We start from the raw sequence: 19,062 nt of genomic DNA on the forward strand, positions 1-19,062 counted from the left end.
GGAAGGCCGCGCCCCCTCAGCCCCTCAGCGCGCCCGGCGGCGGCGGGGTGTCTGCCCCGCTTTAGCCCCCTCAGCCCGCCTCGACGGCCTCGCCTCGCCTCGCCTCGCCTCAGTCCCGTCGCCGGGCCGTGCCGGGCTCTGACGGAAAGTCGGCTCGCGGCATCCCCGCGCCGGGTCTCCGTTCTCGGGGGCCGCCCCGGTTCAAAGGCATCGCTGCCCGCCCGCGGGCCGAGGGGCCGGTCTGGGCCCCCGTCGGGCTGTCAGGCCCCATTACAGCAGTCTGGTTAATGAGAAACTTCCCATGGGGGAGATGCAGCCTTTCCTGCTCCTGTGCCCGGGCCTCACCCCGCGGTGCTCAGGCCCCAGCGTCTAAAGTCCAACTCCCAAATCGGTACTGAGGCCTCTCGCCACCCGGTTCCCTCGCAGGCAGCTGGGGTGGCGTGTCAGGTTCTACCCAAGGCAGGAGGCAGCAATCCAGCCGCATCCTGGCCATGTTCATTCGCAGGCTAGACAAAGCTGGGGTGCCCGTTGGCGCTCAGAGGGGTCACTTGGTACTGAAGAGCTAGCCCATCCTGCTGGAGTAAAAGTGCTTCAGCTCTTTGGCAATAAAAATCCGTATGTTTAGTTTTGATACTCCTAAATAGGATGCTAGGCCTTAAAGATGCTCGATGTAGCCGGCCTTTGTTAGTTGTTACCTATTTAAACAGACTCTGATTGCTCGGACCTTCTCATGTACCTACAGAGTTAGATTCAGAAAGCAACCTATATAGAGTAAAATAGCCTTTTGTCAGAGGTTGTCCTGCATGCTTTCGCTATGAGGTCACTCAAGTTAGCAAAGCATATAATGGTTTATCCTGGCTCCATGTTTCCAAACCACACCCTGGCACTTTGGGATGGAAAAGTGTGTGCAGTGCTGTATTGTCTTGTCCAGTCCTTTCAATTCTTGTTACCCCTTCCTGTTCCTATGATTTTGGAACCTCTCAGATTGAAAACTAGGTAATTAAAAACCTAAAATTGTTTCCAGCAGCATATTTGCCCCTGAGTCACCGTGCCAATTTTTGTGCTCTTTCTGGTATGACATCTTTTTCCTTTGAATGTTTTCCTCTTGCTGTTGCTGGGCAGAATATCTATACAAGTTATAAATTAAGCTGACTGACTGCAGCGTGAATGAACTATAAAAGTATAATTCAAAAGATAAAATTGTAGGTATAGGGAATTAAAGTTTTTATGGTTACAACAAAACAAAGCCTTGGTAAAAGTAGGCAAACAGCATTTATTCAAAAAATACATTTTTTAAATTGGCAATCATTTTAACAGCTATTTCATGTGCTTAACTTACAGTAACATAAAAGCACATCTGAAATGGAGGCTTTCTAGCAGAAGTTTTAGCCATCTGTAACTTACAGCTTGCTAACAATACACAATGCCTGCAGTAAGGATTTTAGCATGGTGTAGCTCAGAGCCCCTCTGCTATCCCTGCACAAGCTGAACTTCAGCTGGGAAAATCCTCCCTGCTCTCTGGGGGAGGCTGTTTGGAACTGTGCTCCTGTCTGCTCGCTACCCTCATTGTGAAGAGTGCAATCGCCACATGATGGGTCTCATTCCAGATCATCATCCCTCTATACCTCTACTTTCAGGCTCTTTTAAGACCTTACTTCCCATATGCCTTCTGCATCTTGGAATCTACTGCTGATTCATAAACCCACCTTTAATGCTTAGCTGTTCATTTTGCATTTTTTTTTGGCATGGTATATTACCTGCAGTATATCAAGCTATTTGCTGCCAGAAAAGCACCTTGGATTTCTGGTTAATCTCTATTTTTTTTTCACAGAATTTTTAATTCATCTGAAGTTTGAGAAACACTAACTTGCAAGAGCTCTTCCCAGGACAGCTGGGCATGCAGCAGGAGATTGATGTGCAGCACAGGGAGCAAACTGATCACTTCAAGCAGATCTATGGAAAGGATTGAGGAATGGAAAGTGGGCCATGGAACGTGTCCTCCAGTGTGAGGCACTGGATGGTAAACTTCCTACCATTATGGAGCACAGACCCTATCAAGACTGAATCTTACATGAGACAAGCTTATTTGCAGTCAGCGGGAGAACAGGAGAGAAGGAAGTGGCTGAATCTCAAGAAAGCCAGGGAGTGGAAGTGAAGGTTCAAACTGCTTGCGTTTAAGGTTAGTCTCTATGTCAGCTGCAGGGCAGGCTGCAAAAAGCATTTCAGAACCATGCAGTAAAGTCACAGGCCCTTAAGTGCCAACTGCCATTTTGATTAGAGCAGGGTTTTAGAATCATGACCACTTAAATTACTGTTGTGAAGGATATTGCATGCAAGTGGAGTGGTTTCCTTTTTCAACTGAAGCCAAACCGACGGCATTTCATTAGCCTCTTTTCCCTCCTCCTACTCCTCCTCTTTACCCCAACAGTGTGATCTAATACGGCAGTATGGATTCTGGAAACTTAGTTCAAAAAACAGCTAGATACATTCATGAAACAAAAATGCATCGTGAGCTATTAAATATAAAAATCACCTCTGGTTGTCTGTGTGATAGGTCCCTGGTGATAAAGGGACTATTCTGAGATGTTTGCTTTGTTGTTCTACTCTGCTTTAGGTATCCTCTCTTGGCCTCTGAGACAAGACACCAAGGTAGGTACATTTTTTCTTATACCCTTATATTCACTTATTCCTGGCAAGTTATTGGCATTTGTGCTATTGGTAATCTCATTGTTTTGGGCTCAGTGTTGGTCATCCTGGATCCATAAGATGATGTGGTGTTACCACTATGGCATAGTTAATATGCACCAGAAGTGCAAGGCTACACGTTAGCAATTGAATTACTGGCAAGCGTGTCATGAATTATCTCTAGAGTCACACTGACATCTGCAATACAGAAATTGAAGTGACACTAGAAGTCTGAGCAAGTGTCTGTTCTGCTGAACAAACCATTCACTTGTAAGAACCTTATTCACTGGACCCATGGTTAATCCTTCTGGCTTTGGGGGAAGACAGGGGAGAACTCAAATCACAATTACCTCAACTATTATGTTGACGGGCAGGAAGGCAGGCAGGAGGGAAGGTAGGAAGGAAGGAAAGAGCTTCCGTAGAGGAATCCAAGGAGGATAGGCAAATTCCCCACCAATATGTTAGGAGCCATTTCCTACATCATCCACAGATGGTAGCATGCAGGCTCTGGAGTGACCTCCCATTTCATCCAGTCAGCTTCAGCACTGAATATGGGTTCAAAATATAAGGAATATGGGCCTTGTATTGTACAGCAACACATACTTTCAAGGCAGGTTTAGCTAAAATCCACCCACAAATACATGAGTCATTACAGAGAAGCACACTCCAGTGTAGACATATCCTGAGTCACTTCCATCTCAGAAGCTTATAAATATTTAGTTAGCCACTTAGCTTTTAATTTAGCAGAACAACAAAGATTCATTAGACAAATCTCCAGAATTATCTTTCACTAAGGAGCTTCTTAAATACTTCCACTCTTGCAAGTTCCTTTTCATTTCTGTACAACTCAGAATTATTTGATACATATAACTTACCAAAACCATAGTTGAACTAAGAATGAATGTCCCCTGATTCTGGTCCTTCTGTAATTAATTTCACCTATTTCAAATACCAGCTTTTCTCATTGCAAGAATATATTTTTATTTTAGCAATAACTGGTGAACTCTACTAAAGACAGGACTTTCCTGATGCGGAGTGACATGTAGGTCTTCCTAAAGACCACCGTCAATTCTGCTGGTCCAGCAGACTGTGCTGGAGTCATTGGGAATGAACACATAAATATGTTAAATGGAAAATACATCAATCCATTTTTTTGAAGAACCAGCTGAAGTTTTGGAAAAAAAAAAAATTAAAAAAGGCTTGCTTGTATCTCTATTTTTTGGCAGTGGTAGGAGGGGAGGAGAAGAATGGTAGTATTTGAGGATGTAGCATTAGGAAAAACAAATTATTATTTTATAAAATCATGAATTTATTGTTATGATTACAAGTGTTTGAGTTAAAAATATTGATTATATAAATATGTGATTCTTGAGTTTACATCTCTCCAGCTAACAGATTCAGCCAGAAGCCGGTGATTGCTTTACAGACCATCTTTCAATGCAGACTGTTTACAGACTGCTGGAGGCCCATGAATGACAGACTGAGCAGCCCTCCTCTCTAGCACAGCTGTTTGAACCCTGTAACTGAAAGGTGATCAGCAAAGATGAAAACCAGATTGGCTTGATGCTTTCTTTTTTCCCCTTGGTCAGCAGTGCTTCTTCTGTTTGCTATTTTGGTTGATTGATTTTTATTTCAGTAATGCAGACATGCAGATGCCACTTATATGTGTTTTTAAATTTTGATAAAGCAAAGCATCTATTCATGTCTTCGCTGTACTATAGGAAAAAATCATTCTCTATACAACATGGACAATAGGTTCCTCTTTTCTACAGTCTAGGGAAAAGACTTTGCATCCTCACCAACAGAGAAATTGTTTGTTCAAGAAAAACATGTGGATAGTAGCAGAACTAATGTCTGTCTGGAAGAATACAGACTTAGGTAAACTTGGCAACGGGACAAAGGAAAGGACTGCGTAAAGGCCAAGTCAACAGAATAATTATTGTGGCCTCAATATAGGTGATAGTAGGACCAAAGCCTTCCCAAAGAAAGAAAGGAGATAGGCAAATGCAAAGGCAGAAAGCACACCCTCGCAAAAAAACCAACTCCAAACAAACAAAAAAGGAGAGGTGAGTTTTTCCCTTACCATAGCATGTATTCTTATTATAATGAAATTGCAATAGCAATATAGCTATAGCTGTTTATTATAGCATGAAGGGCTTAGTCAAAACCAAGCATCACAGGTAGCACAACCCTGATGAACACCCAGCCTCATAGAGCTGACTTGTTATTTTCCAGTGAATAATAAAGGGCTTAGATAGGACATTTATTATGCCATTATCAGAGCTAGGTACCAAAACAAGAGCTGTATCTAGTTTTGGGTGCTTTTCTGTAAAATGTCTAATGTTGAAGGTGACTCAAAACACTACACAACCAATCAACATTATATTAGGGTATTTGGAAAATCTAAAATATGAGAAGTGTCTACTTAGTTTAAAAAATAGAGGTGATTTTAAAAAGTGGAGGCGATTATTTTTTCTGTTTCACACTCAAAGGATAAATTAACATTCTGAAAACTATTTTGTGGAGGATTCACAATTGTATAAGGTCTTAGAATGCTAAGTTTTGTAAAGTAGCCGGTGGCATGGATATGAGTTGATTTGAAATACCATTGCCTTGTGAACCTAGCTGTCTGTTCTTGTTTTCGTGTGCCTGATTAGAATGACTGCCTGACTTGGACCAGGTGGGAATTTTGCCTAACTGTTGTATATTCATAGCATTTTTTAGAGATTTTTCACCTGGGGAATTGAGCAGAGAATTATCTGTTTAGGTCTATATGAATATGTATTCCACATCATCATCATATGCAGCAATCATGAGGTCAGAAACACAGGTTGTGGTAGGAAGGACGAGCCATTTCTTCCTTTCTAGGACTTTCCTAAATCTGTTATTTATAGTACAGAACAATTGTCTTATATGTTTGCTGTACCTTTTAATTTATCTTGTCTTTAACCTTGGCCCTATTAAAAAAAAGAAATGGAAGTTCTTGTCCCTAGGAGCCTACACATTTAGTGTAGATACAGACAAAATCAGATATTTCTACATCTTCTCATAAAAAACATTCTCTTCGTCATTAACTGCATCACTATTACAGACTAATACAGCAATAGATGCTAAGCGAAACATTTCTAATGATGCCACACATTAAAATACATCATCTGCATCCCATTGTGATTTTAGTGGCATAGCAGAAAAAATGAAAGCAGTGGTGGCATAGGCACCAGGAAGTCATTAAGTAGCACAGTTCTGCCAGCTTTCTTGTGTACTTGTGCTTGCTAGCTACACCCCTTTGCAGCTGGAATAAGCCTTAAAAGCCAAAAAAGAACATGTAGCTGCTGAGAATCGGTAAGGCCTCAATGTTTACATATAAACGTAATTCCTGAAAACACATCAAAATCGGGAAATACAGGTCTGTCTACTGATTCTATGTCTCTCTCTACTTTTTACCTCCTTTTTTTTTCATTCTCTCTTAAGTGTTTGTAGGAGAGGAAACATTCATTACCAGTGGTATTTCCTTCATTAGAAATAGAATTGATTATGTCCATTTAGGTAAATCCCTTTCCTTCCTATTTCACTCTATGGCTGTATGCAGTCCAGGCCTTACTGCATTTTGGCTGCTCCAGCACATCTCCCCCCAGTAAAGGAAGCCATGAAGTCATTCTTTTTGTCACTTTGGGAAGAAGAGCCCAGTATGTGCAAAGGATCATATGGGTTTTTTTAATTGCAGAAGTAGTCCCAGACTGCAAAGTTTGCATCCCAGCTTTCTCCGCTTTTGGTGTTGTTCATGTCTGAGCCATTTACAAAAATAGTCACACTCTTCAGGACCAGATTTCAATCTTTCTTCCCTGACATATGGGATTTCAAGTCAAGCTCCTCTGCTGTTACTTTAGAAAAACAAGTTCAGTTTTCTTCATATCCTTGCTCTTAACAGGCCACCTGCACTTCAAGTGTGCCGAATTTCACTTTGGAGGGGGAGTAGATAACCTCTTGTAGCTTTGCAGCGACATCTCGTGGCCTCACTGACCTGGAAACGTATCAGAGATTCCTCTTCCAAGGTGGAGAAGGTCTCATGTGGGTTAAGTCAAATATTTCATACAATGAGGAGGTAGGATGCCATTTGAAAACCAATTCATTAACTGTGTTTAATTAGATAAGTGACATCATTGTCAACATGATAATCAATTGTACAAAACCAAAAAGTTAGAAATTGTTTCAGATGCTAAACAGAATTGGTGTCTCCAATTTTTTTTTAATTTTAACAAGCATTTTTACTATATAAAGATATTTTCTTTTTCCCTCATGATACATGAACAATCTACATTAAAAAAAAATCACAATAGTTAAATGTACTGTAAAAGTAAAGTAAAACATTTTTTCTGGTGTAATTAATCTGAGATGTTACATGTTAAAATAACTGGTAAAAGCATTTTAAACAGAGTATGATTTTTTACATTGACAATTATGTTTCATCCAAAATCTGAAAAAATAAACATTTACATTACCAAATTCAACATAAAACTCTCCAAGCTGCCTTACTAAGTTTTAAAGCCATGAAAAAATGTAGAAAAGTTAATGAAGAGAACAGAGGTTAACACTTTTTGAAATTAATTGAGACAAAGTGAACAGCAAACTAATTGCCAGGCCAAGATTAATATTGCTGTTGTACATCTTTTAAACAGTCTTATGGAGTTATATTTAAACTTTCCAGCTTCAGGTTATAATTTTGCTTTTTTTGAACACTATTGAGTATTCAGTAAATAGTCCCTTATATGAAAAATACCCACAGATGATGCATAAGATGTAATCCAAACTCTTGGGAAAGACTCCCATTATTTCACCAGATCACAGATGTAAAGGTCAGCACTTCACTTAGGAGGGGATTACTTCAGGGTCTGTCTGCAACTTCGGAGTATTTTGCTGCATAGCATACCACGCTTTTGCATTGGGCCTTACTGGATTTTATCAATTAACCCTAAAATAGTACACTCCAGTTACAGTATTTAGAGATATATGCACAGAGCCCCAAACTGCCGTAACTGGTGTCAGTGGCAGTTTTCAGTGAAAGCAGAATTAGGCTCTACTCCTTTTACAGAAAGACTTTGCTAGTTCAGAAAAGGAGTACTGTAGATATTTGCCCTTCTTCTCAAGGCTGCAAAGTTTGGACAGTATAGTAAGATGAACATCTTAAGTTGCTGTTGCAAACATCTAAGCACATATTATCTACTGCACAAATATACCAAAGATATAAAATAACTTATCTCAGGCTGAAGTAAAAGAACAGGTGCCCACAGTCTAAAATATGAAAATACTCCCTCTCCTCGTGTGTCTAGACGCTCACCATCTAAACAGCAGTGTCCCTCTTGGCTTTTAAGTACTTGAGGCCACACAAACGGAACTAAGGGGAGAGAATCTAAAGTAGCAATATACAGCAGATCCACAATCAACCCACCCTCAATTTACAGAAATTAATTTTATCAAAAATATTTGTGTGTCCTTTGGAGTAAAGAAGTGTTCTTGCAAGAAGGAGAGTGGAAGATGGCACTGTAGTATACGGACTTCCAAAGCCTAAGGCGAAGACCAGTGTGTGACCAAACCCCTAAAGAGGGAACAAAGCTAATTCATACAGCAATCATAATAAAATGCTGGGGATTTATCCCTAGCTAAAAACTCTATTTTGTGGTTCTTGTTTGCTGTGAGGTAATGAATCATCAGTAGCAGAAGTGAGGGGAAACCGTATTTTTACGGAGAAAAGGGAGGTTTCAGGCTAAAATTGATGGCCTCTTCCAAAATGAAGAACACTGAGCATGCTGCTGAGTGAAGGGCTTTCCATGGCTTGCCCAGGTGAGCTGAGGGGAAGGATGCTGCAGCAGAGGTTGGCAGGAACCAGGTGGCTTTGAGCCTGCTGCCTGCAGGAACGTTACTGTCCCAGTGACTGGTCTTCGTGGCGGAGCCTGCTGATGCTTCCTCCTAACCTCAGCTCAGCTCAGCTGTGCCATCACGCAAAGCAAATTCAAACCCCATCAATAAGAATGCCTCAGAATAATTAAAATTGCTGTTACACACGCAATATTTTCATGTCCAGGGTTTAATCCGTGTATCTCATCTATACCCTGTATACCCTTCCCAGGCACTTAGAAAGGCTTAGTTTTAAAATAGCAATGGAATTAACTCAAATTGCTGAGTCTAGGGTATATTTCTTTATATTCTGCAGGTAATTCCATACTCTCCCAATGAATTCCATATAAATTTTCTGTATAAATTCTGTTCAACAGAAGCAGAAGTCAGCTATGTGTGGAAGCTGTAACTTTTCCTTGTAGTTTCTCAGCAGGAACACACTGTAAGACAGCGCACACTAAGTCTGACAGATTTCAGTGATCACACTGGACTTCAGTGAAAAATCAAATGTACCTGTTAACTGTACTGGTATTCTTTTCAATGAATTGCACTTGAAAGTAATTGCACTAACATGCAGTTGCATTTTTTAAATGCTTTTCAGATACCATACTTCCTCATGCTACATTTGCAGCTTATTTCATTCAGTCGCAGTTGCACAGAGGTTTCAGGCTGTAGCTATCTTCTCAAACACTTTGTAACTAGAGGTTCCTGTATTATTAAAAACATTTTATGTCCTGGACTCAGCTTAACTTTTCTGAAAAGTGATCATCTGGAAGTCAGCCTGAGATCCAGCTGTGTCACATGGATTTTCCCTGCTTTCTGAAACGATCTGTTCCACTGCTTTTGAAGTTTCTGGGTCCTGAGAGCAGGGACTATCCAGCATATCGCCACTGCTATTGCAGTGAAGAGGGGAGGCTATGTCAGAGGGCTGATCTGAGGGTTTGCCTGGAGCAGGTGGCAGGGGCACGGGCAGAGGAAGATTCATCATGTAGAACACATTGCCCAGACGTCGAGACACCTTTAAAGACAAAAGCACAATTGCAGCAATTGCTTCTTGAGATAGTGTTAAAGCCATTAAAGATCAAGGCTGACTGTCGTGTAGCAATGCCAGGGACATCCAGGAGATCCCAGCCATCTCAAAGGGTTATCGATGGTGAGCAAAAGTGAAAAAAATCCTCTTTCATTTTCCCTCTCTCATGTTTTTCTAGGCCCAGGTTCTCGTGGAAGGAGCTTGGCAATACTCAGCTTGGGAAACGGCCCAGTGTGCTGGGCCTGACAGCAGGTTCTTCTTGCTCTCTAGGTGCTGTAGCACCCATGGGACAGAGGGGAGGCAAACTGCCAGCCAGGAGCGGGGAAGGTGCATTTAATGGGAGAAGAGTAAGAGACAGCAAGGGGTTAAAGAAAAGGAAAAGAACCGGGCAACAATAGAAACACACAGAAAGTTGATATTACTGGATGAAATTAAGAGCAGAAAACTTCAAACATAGAGGGACAGCCTGCCCGTGAAACTTATAAGATTGTATTCCCAGAAAGGCTGTAGAAACCTCTACTTGGTATGTTTTAAAAGTCAGGTTGGAGCAAAAGCAAGTATGTATCTGAGCAGTTCTTACCAGCTGGGAAGAGAAAAGATGAGTGAAACTGAATTAATTCATCAAACAAGTCTTTTCCATTTCCAACCTCAGCCTAGTCTCCAGTGTTGTGGTATCCTAACTCCACTTTAAGTGTCTCTCAAACTGTCAGTCCTAACCTCCCCTTAGTGTCTCCCTGCAGGCTGTTGTAACACACAGAGAAACAAAAGCAAACTATGCTGGAGTAATTTCTGTTCTCCTAATATTATGGTAGTTACCTTATGAGTGAGAAAAAATGTGTTTTAGTTTGGAAAAACTTCATCCTGTTAGCTTCTGACTCTTTCACATCTCTGTGACTTGCCATTTTGTCATACATTTAATGATCATACCTGAGAGCGGATTTTTAATGCTGGTCCGAGTTTTAATCCCATTGTGTCCAGGAGATGTTCCTCTGTTAGCAGTGGGAGGGTTTCTCCATCAATAGCGTGGTCTTTAAATATCTTATGAAATGATAAAACACATCATGGTGTGCTAAAACAAACTTCACTGGTTATTTTTTATTCTTAATCCTGAGGCATAGACAATAAAAGGAGGAAATAATAATTTTAGTGTTTTATCTTCATGTTTGTCTCTTAACTGCAGTGTGAGGTCTCTTGTTTAGGTGTGTGGGTATCAGTACATTTGCCTGTAGCTTATCTACTTGTTCTTGGCAAGTGGGAACTTTGTAATGTTTCAATGTTACTTAGCTGGTTTTTTTTTAGGAAGTGAGCAACCTGCTACCAATGAAAGAATAGTGTTGAACTTATTAAGGCTTTACCAGGAATATACAAGATTTCAACCTCTTTGTTTGCATTTCTAATGATATTTCATTTTTCAAATGGAATGATGCCAATAAGAGCTCAGGGGCAGTAGGTGGGTTATACCAATATCTAAGAATGCAAAATTGCTTTAATCTGCATTAAAATTGTCCAGGGCATGTGGAGTGAAAAACTTAAGATACTTTTCTTATACTGTTGTTTTGCTGCTGGTCCTCCTGGTATGTGTCATGACCAATGACTCCAGATTGCAGCAGAAGTGCATGTAACCTCTCAGAGCATGGACTGCCTTTCCTTTCAAGAAGCAAGTGGCTTCCTATGTTGAAACACAATGAAAACTACTATTATGTTTGTAACTTTGTGACAACCAGTTAACCTCTAGCATTTACATTTGCTTGATGACCTTTAAATCTAGATGGTACTAAAGACCTGAAAATGTGATGAATGTTTATAATCACCTGGGCATAATCTGAACAGCCTGGGAGGCTAACGATGAAGTTGTATACATCATCAACAGTCCACTTGCGAATGTCTTCAATGGAAGAAATGTCTTCTCCATTCAGTATCAGGCCATGTGCTCCTTTGAGGAGGAAACACAAATGTTATGTTTGTAGGACTTTGCGGCCAAATCAATAGGAAATGACTGCTAACATGAGCATTTTTACACTTCTCCAGAACTTAATATATTAACAGCAGTGTGTAGCCACAGAGAGATACAGGAGTCCTAGACACCAAAATCACCAGATAGTCAGTAGTAGCTGATTCTGGAGCGTTTTCTTTTGGTGGCTTCTTTTGTTTACTGCTGACACTGTACGTACCAGTCACTACACATACAAATCATACTGCAGTATTTTCTCTAATGAGTACATTATCCAATGCTTTTGATTCTTTAGACTTTACTGTTATTTTAACTTTACTAATATTTCAGTAGAACAGAACCAAGCCTTTGCTAGCCCATAGTGCCTACTGTGAGTTAGAAGGACTGTAGAAAAGTTATGGGCAGAAGAGAGAGGCTAGCTCACCATTTCATTCACCAGTTTTATTTTAATTGAAATTCCTTTTGCAGATAGAAAATGAATATTTAATGTGCATTATATATTTTTCAGTGATACAGTATGTCTTTGGTAGATGATCCTGGACAAACACCCCAGCCTGTTCTCATTTCAGGTAATGGGAAGTTTTGTAGGGCTCATCTGCTGGCACTGGTGCATTTAACAAGAGCTGCAAAGCTTTAGAAACAATGATTCTTGCACAGTGTCTGGAGAGGCCTGTGTCTTACGCTCTGTTCTTGGGGAGGTCAAGTCTCAGGGATAAGTTTGTTCCTAAATGAGTGCAGCTTCTAAGGGGATTCCTTGTCCTGTTTGACACACACTGGGATTATGATAAGTATATTGTGTGCTGCTCCATTTCCCCCTGACTGCCAGAAGGAGAGGAGATTGAACAGAATTGCAGAGAACCTCAAAGTGCTGCTAACTTGGCGGCTTAGGGGTGACAAGTGTTTTGTACACAGGGACTGATATAAACACAGGATGACATCCTACAAAGGTATAGTGCATGGCACAGAGCATTGAAACAGTCAGGAGGCTGCTTTGTGACTTTTTGCTGTGCAATTGCATTGTCCTGCAAAGTAAAGCACTGCTACCTAAGATGCTGAAACCTCCATTATGCCAGCAAGCAGCACAGTTTGCAGGTAGGGAAAACCACTCTTTACCTTTGCTGACTTGGATTTACCAAGTTATTACTGTTTGCAGCATATGAATTCTACATTTAGTTGCCGTGACTTTATCATACCAAAAATTTACTTAAAACAGAGGGAAGAAATAAGAGAGCAAATCAATAAAAATAAATAATATCAACATGCCACTCTAACTGTAATCTGGAGACTTCACAAACCTGAAGGTAGCAATGGGTTGCTGGGTACTGGAAATCCATATGGTAACGCTGAGAATGGGATTGCAGAAGGGTACATGTACTTGTCGTCAAAAGCAGCACAGGAGCTATTAGATTCCTTCTCATTTGTGTTGCTGCAGCTGTTGGTTTCAGCAGAAATTTCATGAGTAGCACAGTTTTTTCTCAAGCCTTGTTCAAACTCTTTACAGTTTTTGGCAACTGCAGATGGCTCAGTCTGGTTTTTGCTTTGTTCATGTTTGTTTGGTGTCTCCACCTCTGCTTCTTTCTTGTCTTCTTTCTCATCGTCCGCTGCAGCTGAAGCAGGGTCCGTAGTTTTGTCATCAGCTTGGTTCTTTGTGCCATTGGCACTACACTCTGCAGTTTTGTGATTTCCAGCTCTTCTCCCTGGTCGACGTCCCCTCTCCCTTTGCAAAGTGCTGACTGGAGGGTATGGGCTGGTTGCCATAAGCATAGCGTTGCCATGAATTTCATCGAGGGTGGTACGATGAACATATAAGTCGCTGGGAAGATGGCCTTCGGGTAGTCTGTGCCTGCCACGGAAAGCAATGGGACTAGCTGGCATCCCATGGTAAAGGAAGGGTGCTTCCAGGCCCAGTAGCCCTTTCCGATGAGCTTTCTCCATTTCTTTTTGCTGAAAAATAGCACTCATCTCCATTTCCATTCTAAGAGACACAAAGAGCACAAGAAGTTAGGGAAGCTCAGTTCCTTCATCACCTCTTTTTTTCAGTGGCAAATTAAAACTCAGATAGTTGAATAGGTAAGAGTACTGCTTTTCTTCTCTCTCCCCTGTATTGCTATGTGTGAGAGGTCACAGACTGCAGATGGAATGGCAAACCTGGCTATATTTAATGTGCTGCCAGATACATATAATAAACTAAAAGGAAGAGAAAATATATCTTCCATTTGATGCCTCTGGATAATATTTCAGACAAAAAAAGTGTTATTTGTATATTGGCAATTCAGGCATTATTACAGTGATTATGCTCACTTGGGATTTGGAAAATTGTCTCCAGGGTCATAAGGGTCAAAGATTAAAAAAAATAAGTGATTTACATTACCAATCAGAAAATTATACTGAAAACTGGAAAATGGCAGTGATATTGTAAGTGATAAAGAACTAGAATTATATTATCTATGGAACCTGTGCATACATTCAGAGTAAGCTAATATGAGTAAGTCTCTTGAGTAACTCTCCATAGTGCCTGGCACTGGAGTATGGCTTTGAGAGTGTGAAAGGGTGAGAGCCTGCTGGTCAGTGTTCAACCAGTCTCCCTGCTGGTAGATAAAGCTAACGCTCCAGGGTCTGTGCCAGCTTCCTGCCACTGGTATAGTGGGTAGGAGGGCTTACTAGTGAGATATGGAGGATACAAGGAGTAGTATGTGTCTCCATTGTACCAACCTTTGCTAGCATCAGCTTTCCCTGGAGCCAAGCTAGTGATCAAACAGAAAGCTATAGCTTCTAGAGCTCCACAGCTTCAGCTGGAGCTGAGAGATGTGAGCCAGTCTACCGGACACAAACCAGAAAAGGTTCAGCCTGCCTTCCTTGCTTTGAGGAGCTTTCAGTGGGACTTCCACATTCTTCTTTGGAAAAGGGCTTGTGAGGGCAGGCAAGTCTTTAAAGTGCACCAAGGTAGCTTTCTTAACAGTGCAATGAGGATAACAGGTCAGAGAGAGTCTGACTTCTAGGAGACTTCTCATTAATGTAAAATTGTCAGGAAAACAGTTTGGGCAAAAGGTACCTATTCAGATGATTGTTGTGAGGAGGAATTAGTTGATCACTCCATAACATTCAGGGCTGCTTCTCTGCCCTCTTTTCATCTTTGCAACAACCTCTGAATTACTAGTTTTCTGCTTTCAGAGATCCAATGGAAGTGTTTTGTCTATGTACCATGTCCTTGTACATCTTGCCCAATTGTCATTATTCACACACAGCTCTTGAGGTGGAGATAAACAGCAAAGAGCGTTACATTCCTGACTACTCCTCCAGATAAGATAGTCTGCTCCTCTGAGGACCGGCAGACGGGGATCACTAAGCTTTGGTATGAGGCAGAGTCCCTTGGAGAACAAGGATTTGGGCCCAGGTGCTCAGCAGCCCAGCTGCAGCAAGTGCAGGAGATTGTTTGCCAGCACCTGATTTCTATAAAGGGTAAAAGGAGCCAGTGCAGCTCTAAAGGTGATATATGCGGCAGAAAGCAATGTGAGTGGAAATTGCCAGGATGGCAAAAGACTGGGATAAAAGGTTATCTCATGGATTTAGGCTGAGCTCTTTTATGTTGGGGTTTTCCTGGGTTTGGTGGATTGAGAGAAGAGCTTGAACAGGTAGGATTAACTCTGATGTGGTTGAGAGAATATGTGCTGGCCTTGCTTGCTGCTAGCTATTTTACTTGTTTTTCTCAGGGTTTTTGCCGTGTGGCAGGAGCTATATGAAATGCATTGTTGATGCAAATCTTGTGCTTGGAGGAGTTCAGTAATCAAGCTTTGCTGAATAAAGAGCTCAAACCACTTCTGTCATAATTCTCTTGAGATGCCTACTCAGAATTTACCTGTTCTTTGCTCTTAGTCTTACTGTGTGAGGGGTGCTGCCACCCAGTACTGTGCTGAAGCCCAGTGCAGGTGTGGTTGAGATTAGAGTTCCTCTATGAAAATGGTGTGGCTGTGAGGCAGGGCACTGGTGGTTACTTAACCAGCTACTGATTACACTGAAACTGGTACAAAAAACTGGACTCTCTATAGTCACCCTGACATTCAGACTATTTGGTTAAACTAGGAAAGCTGTCCACCTTGGTAGGGTGGAGATGTAGCTAATCATCCCAATGGACCAGCTGTAGGGGCTTAAAATGTGTGTGTGATAGCACACAGCTGTAAAGTTTCAATTTGTTTCCAACTTTCTGTAACTTCAGCGTGTTTGGATCCAGAGTTCAAGGGCTGGGGCTGAAGTTTATAGCTTGTTTGTTTCTTTAACCAAGCTGAAGGGTTTGTTTCTTTTTATTATATTATTTTAAGCCTAAAAACAGAATAGGGGCAAGCAGAAAGCTCAGTAGCTTCAGACCTTCAGAGATAATTGAGGACCCTCTGCTTCTCTGGGGGATTTAAAAAAGTATCTCAATCACTATAAATAAAAACCCACAAAAAGTCTGTGACTTAATCATTTCTATCTGCCTTTGCTGCCCTAATCCTGGCATGCACCTCAGAGCAAAACTTACTATTGATTACCTGGCAATGTTTTGCTTTTGAACCAAATCCTGTCTTCTGGCCACAGCTTCCATGGATTCTGGTTGCAGAAAGCTATATCCTTAAAGGGAAGGGGGGAAAAATAATCTTTTAAAACTCATTTGTTTCCTCAAACTAATACACAAACCCCAAAGCAATGCAGAGACACTTTAAAAGGCTTTTTAAGACTTCAACTATGTGCTTCGCCAGGAAGCTGATATGACTTCAAGTTAAATCCTATTTGTGTTCATTGCTTTGGTGGGAGTATGTAGTAGAAACGTGAAGTCTGGCATCAGGTGTTTGCAGGATCTGATCTGTAGTTAGGTATACCTGCCATTATCCATAAAGGAAAGAGACAGTAGGGTGGTTTTATTTGGTGACTTTTTGTCTTTGAAGTACATATAGCTGCTCAGAAAATAATAACCAACAGTTAAGCAAAGCAAACCTGCTCCTTCAAGACTGTTTCCAGCCTAGATGCCATGTAATTTTAAATTACATTTCCTCTTGAGGGAATCTTTTATTTGAGATCCACATTAGTGGGGGAAAGCTGAAGCCAGAAATTCGTGTTTATAGATCTATGTGGCATCAAGAATTTATTCACTCATCTCAAAGAAGGAGCTTTAAGATATAACCTCTTCCTATATGGTGATATGTAAATTTATGTGCAGCATGACATGCATGCCACAGTTGTGTTGCCATGCTGTGATATCCAGCCTTCCCCTTAGAGCTGCGCCCTGTAATTTTGAGCCTTTATTAAAAGGACTTGTAGTTGCCTTACATGAGTAAAGTGGCATGTGATATTATGATTAAAGAATATGATCAGTAAAGTAGTCTTTTAAAACAGCCAATGCTCATACATGAGCAAGAGTTAAATGTAACAAGAAGTGTAGAGGATTGGACTCCTTTGTTTAGCTACAGCCTTCTGTTTGGGTGTGAAAATGCTTGAAAAATACAAAAGGAAAAGGCGAAAAGACAAACATGCAAATGATTTTGAAAACAGTGTACTTAAAAGCTAAAATGGATGTGTTTAGACTTAAACTGGCACAGTTTAGAATCCCTGGTAGGCAGACTGCCTCCTTTTAGTGAGACTTTTTTTCCAAAGAAAATAAACTGTTACTGACACTACTGATAAACCTATGAAAAACTAGTAGGTGCAGTTTGCTTTCTCACTTACATGCTATCACTTTTCAGGATGCAGACAGTGCTTCATTACCTGGGCCTGGGTAAACACGGTTGGACAATATGTTCGGCATGTTTGCATGCTGTGGGACTGTGGGTCCAAGGTGGGACGCTATATGGATTTGTCTTGGGTCAGCTGATGCCATCATTTCAGTTGAAGGTAACAGATCTCTGAGAGGAAAAAAATACATTCAGATATGCAAAGGACATTGTTTAGTTAAGAATAATCTAAGGTCTTTATACACTCAGGTACAGCACATGCACAGTTATTCTTTAACTGCAGTGTTATAATAGAGAAATGGTGCAAAATACCTGTCTACCAGTCGAGGCTCAAACTGGGAGGGAATCGCCTGCATTCTCTGCTGGCCTGCGCCCATTAGCTGAGGGTTTACTGCCATCAACTGATTTCTCATTAGCATCTCTTGCCGCTGCCGCAGTTCTGACACAAAGCATATACAGTTCTGTTGTCAAGGTAGCAAGCGATTCTGCAGACAGAATCACTTTCTAACTTTACCAGAAAAAAATAGGGTTTTTTTTCCTCAAGTGCCAGCGTTTTAGTATGAGTTAGCAAATCACACCTTTTTTTTTTTTTTAATAGCAACAACTAAAAAAGAAGACATTTCCACTGCCACCTTAACCACGTTGTTTAAATAATGTAGTAACTGCAGTAAAAATAAACAGGATGTGCACAGTAAAGGGTACCAAAGGACAATTTACAATCAACAATAATTCATATATCACTATTAAACAGAATGTTATGTTCTCTGCTTGAGAGAGTTTTCATTTCTAGTACGGTTTTATTTTTAGAAAAATCTTATTAGCTGGAACCTGCCTTGTCATGAGACAGCAGCTCTAGAAAGAAGAGCCTGTGGTGGTGAGCCAGAACATCATGATGTCCAGCTATGGCTTTTGTTGCCGAGTTCCTGTGTGACCTTGACTCTCCAGATGCTTAGCATCTCTTGATCAAATTCTGAATGCCAAGAATCCCCCATGTTAACTTTTAATTACCTTAAGAGAAATGTTTCTCCAGTTACTCCTAAGACGAACTTGAGATACCTTTAATGTCTTTAAAACCCGTTGCTGGCTATTTCTTGTACTTTGAACAGATACTAGCAATCCTATAACCAAATGCACAGTTAGCTTTCTTCCTGCTTACCTCCTGCTGCCATGCCACTTGCTAATCGGTATAAGTGCTTTTCTTCTAGTGTTCCTTGTTCCCCCAGGATAGACATTTTTCTCATGTGATCTCGTGGAGTCATGCTGCAACGAGACAGCAACAACTTTTCTGTTGTAAAGAACTGAATCAGCAGGCCCAAAGAAAAGAATAAGACGTTCAACAATGTAAGAAACAGAGCAGGTTATACAAGTTATTTCTCAGATAAGCAGGTAGTCCTTCTGCCAGTCAGAGGTGTACCCTTCAGTGCTTGTGGATTATATCGGTTGCCATATAGAAACTTTCAGTTTTCTGGACAATGCAAATGTTGCCCTTGTTTATACTGAGTTGTTCGGTGTCCTTGGGTCTTACTATGCAAGGAAAGTCAGGATGTGGGGAAATATCAGCTGCTCAGAAGGACGTAATTAACCCAAAGTCTTTTGCCTGCAGCCCCTAGTATATCACAGCAGCCCTGAGAACAGTGACATGTGCTTCATACTCGGGAAGGCAGGTATCTTTGGTTTAATGTGGAATTGTAATAGTTTGGAGCCCTATCTACTGTAAATTAAGTGAAACAGATGGAAAGAAATGGTAGAAATAAGCTGTTCCAAATGACATTGGCCCCTTAAGACTGCCAAATGAAGTATAA

At 41.0% G+C, this 19,062-nt stretch overlaps 1 protein-coding gene and 1 long non-coding RNA gene across 2 annotated transcripts; one reads left to right on the forward strand and one right to left on the reverse strand.

The window, feature by feature from the left end:
- Nucleotides 1–1,891: 1,891 nt before the first annotated feature.
- Nucleotides 1,892–4,726, forward strand: LOC143161919 (uncharacterized). The gene is made up of 3 exons (XR_012995613.1): nt 1,892–2,179; nt 2,615–2,649; nt 4,074–4,726. It is a non-coding gene; the product is annotated as an uncharacterized LOC143161919 (long non-coding RNA).
- Nucleotides 4,727–9,322: 4,596 nt separating this feature from the next.
- SAMD7 (sterile alpha motif domain containing 7) lies at nt 9,323–18,519 on the reverse strand. The gene is made up of 8 exons (XM_076340669.1): nt 18,417–18,519; nt 17,573–17,699; nt 17,295–17,431; nt 16,085–16,163; nt 12,854–13,533; nt 11,419–11,540; nt 10,535–10,645; nt 9,323–9,595 (listed from the first exon to the last, which is right to left on the reverse strand). The coding sequence occupies exons 1-8, from the start codon at nt 18,517–18,519 to the stop codon at nt 9,323–9,325; spliced, it is 1,632 nt and encodes a 543-aa protein (XP_076196784.1).
- Nucleotides 18,520–19,062: the final 543 nt, after the last annotated feature.

Source organism: Aptenodytes patagonicus, chromosome 6 (assembly GCF_965638725.1).
Source record: "Aptenodytes patagonicus chromosome 6, bAptPat1.pri.cur, whole genome shotgun sequence".
NCBI lineage: Eukaryota > Metazoa > Chordata > Aves > Sphenisciformes > Spheniscidae > Aptenodytes > Aptenodytes patagonicus.